General features: G+C 67.7%; 1 protein-coding gene across 1 annotated transcript in view; it reads left to right on the top strand.

The window, feature by feature from the left end:
- The window catches only part of KCNT1 (potassium sodium-activated channel subfamily T member 1), a 61,207-nt gene that overhangs the window by 1,575 nt on the left and 52,855 nt on the right, over positions 1–6,777 (top strand). Inside the window, 2 exon segments of the mRNA XM_015572324.1 lie at positions 3,863–3,904; positions 6,558–6,637. Coding sequence (XP_015427810.1) covers positions 3,863–3,904; positions 6,558–6,637 — 122 coding nt within the window.

Genomic DNA, 6,777 nt, shown 5'->3' with positions numbered 1-6,777 from the left:
ACCCCGGCCCCAGCGCCCCCACCACCCCGAGTGTCTGCAGCCTGGGGGACCCTAGGGACCTGCTCCTAGAGATTAACGCAGCGGGCCCGCCGGGGAGGCGAGGGGAGAAGGGACTGGGGGCCGGCGGTGCAGCTGATGCCCAGTGGTCCCAGCTGGACCTTGTCCCACAGAGACCATACTCATCCTCGTGTTGGTCCCAGCGGCTGCTTGGGGGAGGCCAGTTCGGTAGCCGTGTCCCCACTTCAGAGGTGAGCGGCGAGGCCCAGGAGGCCCGGAGGCTGCGGGAGGCTGCCTGGCGGATGAGAGCTGGGCCTGGAGCTGGTGGCAGCCAGGGTGCAGGAAGCTGGGCCCCTGGGGGAGCCCGACCGGGCCCTCTGAGGGCGGCGGGCAGAGTGCATCACCCCCATTTCACAGATGAGGACACTGAGGCTGGGTCTGCGGCACTCGCACCAGCACCTCCTCTGGAGCCCGTGGGGGGTGGGGAGGGTGGAACGGAGATGAATCAGAGTCACCCAGGTGTGGGCAGAGAGGTGCAGGCTGGGCCGGGCAAGGGGAGCTCCCTGGGCCTGGGTGCTTCGGGGGGCACTGGGAGCCGGGCAGTGCCCTCCAGGCAGAGGGGGCCGCCAGGGCCAGCATCCGGGGAGGGGTGCCTGGCCTGTCAGGGCTGGGGTGGGGATTGGCAGAGACTAAGCCTGGCAGATGGCAGGACCAAGGGTGCCCTCCCACCTGGCCACAGGCTGCCGGGTCCCCCTCACCTCCACCCGTTTCCTGCGCCTCAAATTCCCCAGGAGGAAGTGTAAGTGCTGCTCCGGCCCTGAAGTGGCCACTGGGCAGGCGTTAGGCAGGCGTTGGTCAGGCCCTGGGGACAGATTCCTCTCCTCTCCATCCTCTTCCTGGGCCCCACGGGGCAGTGATCCCAGGGGCTCTGCTTACAGCCAGCCTGGCACCTGACGGGCTCGGTCCCCTGCACTCTCCTCCCGTTTCCACAGGGATGGCAGGTGCTGCCCACCCCGTCTGAGCCCACAGAACAGCATGTCACTGCAGCTGGGACGCCACCTCCTCTAGGCAGCCCTCTCGCCGTGCCCACCCCTGCTGCCCCCCAGTCCTGTGCTGGCCCTTCTTGTGGGCAGCCTCACTCACTCAATCCCCCAGCAGTCCCTGGGGTGAAGGGTCCTTATCAGCCTCCGTTTGCAAAGCAGAGTGGGAGCTGTCGGCAGCCTCCCACAGCCTGTGCCCAGGTGCCCCCCGCAGCCTGTGCCCTGCAGCCTCCTCTCCCCAGGGCGGCATGCGTGCTGCGGACAGGAGCAGTAGGGAGCCACGGCAGGTTCCTGAGCAGAGGAGGACGTGCAGGGCTTTTGCCTTAGGAACAGGGGCCTCATGGATCTTCCTGCATGACTGAGCAGGGAGGGGGTGCCCTCTGTCTCAGGGGGCTGGCGGCCAGAGCTCCTGCAGCTGCCCCCGTCCTGCAGGCCTGGACCTTCTGGAGGCAGCCAGGGTCTCGGCTCGCTGGACCCAGGGTCCCCAGGAGGCCTCCCCACTGCTGTGGGCAGAGGGACGGAACAGAGGGAGAGGGAGGTGCCCGCCATGCCGGAGCCAGGACACACCACCCCCGGCGCCTGGACGCTATGGGCCACCACCAGCCCCGCCTTGCCCGCCCCCGCTGGGCTCCGTAGGCTTGGAGCACGGCCTCTCCTTCCTTCTCCGTCCTCCGCTCCCCCCTACATCCCCTCCCACCCCGCATTGTGAGGTGGGAGAGGGTGGAGACTGGTTAGGAAGCCTGGCCTGGGGACCGGCGATGAGCACCATCATCTGAGAGCTTTTGGGCAAAAGAACCCAGTGAGGGAGGAGCAGCCAAGTAGTGAACCCCTGTTCAGGGCTGGGCTGGGCTCCAGAGCCCCCCAACAACCCTGGGGCTGGTGGCCTTGCCCCTGGCGGGGGTGTGTGTGTGTGCACAGCCTCACACCTGCCGGGCCTGGTGCCAGGTGTGCTGACCTGGAGGGAAGGACGAGGTGAGGGAGGGCAGGTGAGCTGGGGAGGAAGATCTGATGCCTCGGCCACCACTCCCAGGGCTGGGGTTCACCCAAGTGAGGGGCTCCCTGGGGAATTGTTGGAGGGGACCCTGGGAGGCTGCAGGGGGGTGGCCTCGGTGAGAAGGGGACACAGAAGAGCTAGGACGTGGGTCCTGGGCTCTGGGCGGGAGTCGTGGCTGGTGTGGGTGCCTCAGGGCTGAGTTTGGAGACTGGGAGGCAGCAGGGACGAGCTGCAGAGGCAGGGGGGGCAGCGGGGCCCTCCTGTGGGTGCGCATGGGGCTGCGGGTGGTGAGCAGCGAAGGGGGACCCGGAGGAGGAGGAAGATGGAGGGTGGGTGCTGCAGGAGGCAGGCCCTATCCCCATCAGGCAGTTCCGTCAGGGGGTCTGTCTCGGGGTCCTTGGGGCGCCACTCCCCTGTGCCCAGGACCTCTGGGTCAGTGTTACCCGTTCGCTGTGACCCCGACCGTCAGAGTTGAAGCTGCTCAACCTCATATCCTCGTACAGGAGTGGCCCTGGGACCCCCCCCCTCCCTGCAAATCCCTCCTGCCACAGCCCCGCCCGCCAGGGTCTCCCCGCCAGCACCCTCACCCCTCACCCACTCCCAGTGAGTCCCTGGTCCCGAGGCCACCGGCCGTGGTTCTGCCAGGCACGTGCCAGCCCCTGATCACCTGTTGCCCCAACTCTGAGCTGGGCAGCGCCAGGGCCGGTGGGAGGGAACCTGAGCCCGACAGAGGCTCGTAAGGACCCCGACTCCGGCCCAGCTAAGCCTGGCTCTGTGCTCTCTGCCCAGCCCCCTCCACCCTGCCAGCACCTCACCCACCCATGCCGCAGAATTTGGGGGCCCTGTGGGGGAGCCTGCCCGCCCGGAGGGCCCTGGGAGGCTGGTGGGCGTGTGGCTGTGACCCGCCCCTGCAGGCCGCCCCCTCGTTGCGGTGCCTCCTCAGGAGCAGGTCCTCTGTGGGCCTGGGTGTCCTCTTCTGGGAATTGGCTGCTTTGAGGGTTAGGAGAGGCCCCTGTGCGGCCGGGGCTCAGTGGGGGGCATGCAGGAGGCAGCGATTAATGATTCTCTCTCATTATTGATGTTTCTCTCTCGTTCTCTCTCCCTCTCCCTTCCTCTCTGAAATCAATAAAAAATATTTTTAAAAAGTGGGCGGGGGCTGGACTCCTGGAGGAGCCGACCCCATGGGTGCATCAGCAGCAAAGAGCGGACCCTGCCAGGTCCCCACCCAGGTCGGGTCTCAGCCCCAGGCTCCCACCAGCCTCTTCCCCGGCCCAGGCCACCCCCGAACCAGCCCCCGGCTTTGGCTGATCTGATGGGTAGGGGAGTGGAGGGAAGCCAGCCGCTTGGAGACCAGGAGCGGTGGCCGGTCAGGCCAACTCGCACCCGTCCAGCCAGTGGCCCTTGTGGGGGCTGCACTGAGCCTCCCGGTGTGCAGAGGGTGATGGTGCCCCTTCCTGGACGCCAGCATCACTGGTGCTGGGCCGGCCGGGAGGAGCAGGGACCGTGAGCGCTCACCGCGGTCGGGAGCTGCTCGCCGGGTGAAGGGGTGGCCAGTCCTGGGTGCGGTCACCTCGGCGTGGCCGCCTGTCTCCGGGGAGGTGCATGTGCCTGGGCCACGTGTGCTGTGCTTCTCTCTGCACCGAGGGCCGGGCCGGGCCGGGCAGCAGTCACCTCGGCCTCGCCTGGGCTCCACGGGTCAGGGCATGTGCATGGCACGTCCCCCCTTCCCCCAGAGCCTCCTGCTTGCCTGTGCCTGCCTGGCCGGGGGTCCAGGCCCTCGTCCGTCCGTCCATCCGTCTCCGTGTTGACGTGTCCACCCGTCTGTCCCCAGGCTTCCTGTGGAGGATTTCAGCCTGGACTCGTCCCTGTCTCAGTAAGTGTCCTGCAGGGGAGGGGCCGCGGGGATAGGCAGGACCACCTGGCCGCAGACCCAGAGGAGGGCGCTCAGCCTGCACCCACCCGTGGGGTCTCTGCTCGTGCCCTGCCTTGCAGAGGGTGGGGCAGGGTGTGGCCGGCCAGCACCTCCTCACAGGGCTGCTGGGCCCAGGGGTGGGGCTGAGGCTGGGACTGCACACCTGCTCCAGACCTACCTGGGCCCTGGCCGTGGCCAGTGGGCAGCTGAGGCCTCCGATGTGCCCAGCCCTCCCCGCCAGGCCTCCTGCCAAAGAAAGGAGTGAGTGAGTGAGAATGGATACAGGAAGGATCCCTCTTGGCTTCTGCCCTTGCCCGTGGCTCCCCTGTTTGCAGGCACCTCCAAGTCCCGTTCCAGGATCACTGACCATGTGGATTTTGGGGCCCCGAATCCCAGGCCCCCGTCCAGTGCTTCCCCAGCTCCTGAGAGCAGCTTTCTCTGAGTGTGGCCACTAGTCGCCCCACGGGCCTCTGGGCCACCACAGGGTGGGGAGTGCCCTCTGCCCACAGCCCCTGGGGGCGTCAGCCACACGCGTGGTCTATGGCTCCGGGGCCGTCTTTTCTGGGCGATAGGTGTGGCTGGCGTCGGGACGCACAGGATGGAATCGGCCCTGATCGCAGGCACCATCTGAGCTGACGGGGGCTCTCCCTGTGTCGGCCGGGTTGGCTCAGCACTGACTGAATTGGGCTGAACTCTGCCCGTGGCCGTAACGTGCGAGTTGGTAATTTACTTTTTGTGGTGGTGCTGGAAGAAGAGGCGGCCGCAGCTCATGAAATATTGAAGGGGAAGAAGGAGGGTTTGTGAAGGTCACTGGCCCTGCAGCTCGACCTGCCGCCCGTCTGTGCCTGTGGCTTCTCCCTCCGCCCGCGTGGGCAGCGCCTCCCTCTGGGTGCATCCTGCCGCCGGGGCCTTGGGGTCGCCCAGGCGGTCCGCAGCCCAGGACAAGGGGCGGAGGGTCAGCCAGCACTCACCCTGCTGTGCTGGTGGTGCGGGGCCGGGGATCTGGGAGCAAACGCATTGGGGTATGGCTAGTCCTGGCAGCAGCCTGACCCCACAGGCCCGGCAGGGAACTCGCTGGGCAAGGGGTGCTGTGGGAGGCACATGCAGGGCGTGGGGCTGGGGTCCCCGGGAAGGGGCTGGGACGGTCCTGGCAGGAGGCAGGAGCGGCCAGTGCAGATTCCGGTCTTTGCCTTGGTTTCCCAGCTCTGGGCTCAGTGGGTGTGGAGGGGACAGGACCGGCTGGGTGGGGCGGTGGCTGGGAGGCCTGTGGGGGACACGAGGATTGGGGTTCCACCTCTAAGGCTGGGCTGTGGGGCGTGTGCCCCGTCCTCACTGACTGGCTGTCTGAGCTCTGACTTCAGAGAGGAGGGCGTTTGACCGGCTCCCCCGAGACCCTCAGGGCCTCCCTGACGGGCTCCAGGCGGCATCTACAGAGGGTGGGGTTCAGGGGTTCAGAGCTGGGAGGCAGGAAGGAGGGAGGTGCAGGGGGTGCACTGACCGCTGGCTCTGGGTTGGGGCCCCACTGGCCTATGGGAGACCTGTCCTGTCCTGTCCCAGCCCCAGGAGCCCAGAGTGTGGCCGGGGGACCGTCCTGCACCAGGACCTGAGGGGGAAGGGCCCCTGCCACCCCGTCCTCCCACCCGGAGCCCTGTGACCAGCAGTGGCCCCTGTGGCCCTCGGGCGGCGTGGCTCTGCTCCCGTGTGTGGCCGTAGCCTTGGCCGTGGCATGGGACTGGGTGCTGCCTCCCCTGCACGGCTGGTCCAACCACTACCCCCGAGGGAGGCGGCACCCGTCTCGTCCGGGGGTGATGCCCACGGCTGGCTTGTGGGTTCCTGGGCTCGTCCTGCCAATGGTGGCGACAGCCTGTGACAGAGGGTGCAAGAGTCACACGGGGGCGGCCAGTGCCAGCCCAGAGCAGGTGCCCACCCAGCACCCCGGGTGTTGGCCTCTCGGGGGCGTGTGCTCCCCACACCCTGGAGGGAAGCTCTGAGGCCTCCGTGCTGCCCGCCCCCAGCTCCAGGGCCCGCTCCGGCCATCCCGCCTGCTGTCTGTCACTCCTGTGGAGGGTCAAGCCCTCACCTGGCCAGCAGGGCCGGGCAGTGTCTCATCGCCTGCAGGATTCATGTTGTCAAGGAGAACAGATTTTTTGGGGGGGGGGCCCAGTGTGTCTGGGGATTGGCCGGGAGTGCAGGTGGGCCCACCTCCCCGACATTCTTGCTGGTGCAGCCACCAGGGACCACCAGCAAAGCAGCTGCCCATCGGCTTCTAGAACGTTCTGTATAGACGATGTGACATGTTTGGAGCCTGTGCCAAGGCCACACGGGGCACGTTTAATCCTGGTGGCCGGCTGTGACCACCGGGGCTGGGGCCCCGGAGAGGTGGCCTCCCGGGAGCCTGGGGAGCACCCAGGTGAGCCCTGAGGCTTCGGAAGGTCCTCAGGCAGGTCTGCTGGGGCCTGTGGGGGCCTTTCGTCCGAGATGGAGGCGTTGATCCCGCTGCAGTCCGTCCGTCCGTCTGTCCGTCTGTCTGTCTTCTGGGCTCCTCCAGGTGGGAGAAGCCGGTGCCGGGGCTATGGCTGGCCCCGGCTGAGCCCACGCCCGCTCCTGCCCGCAGGGTCCAGGTGGAGTTCTACGTCAACGAGAACACCTTCAAGGAGAGGCTCAAGCTGTTCTTCATCAAGAACCAGAGATCCAGTGAGTGGCCTGCGGGGGGCGGGGGCCCCGGGGAAGGGTCCAGCTGTGCAGGGGGCTGGGGGGCCTGGCGGTGTGGGTGGTGATGGGCACAGGGGCATGGGCAGTGCCCCATCTGGGCTTCACGCCACCTTCTACGCATC

Source organism: Myotis davidii, unplaced genomic scaffold (assembly GCF_000327345.1).
Source record: "Myotis davidii unplaced genomic scaffold, ASM32734v1 scaffold609, whole genome shotgun sequence".
Classification (NCBI taxonomy): domain Eukaryota; kingdom Metazoa; phylum Chordata; class Mammalia; order Chiroptera; family Vespertilionidae; genus Myotis; species Myotis davidii.
Note: the sequence above shows the minus strand (reverse complement) of the source record. Positions and strands in the feature narration are given on the sequence as shown.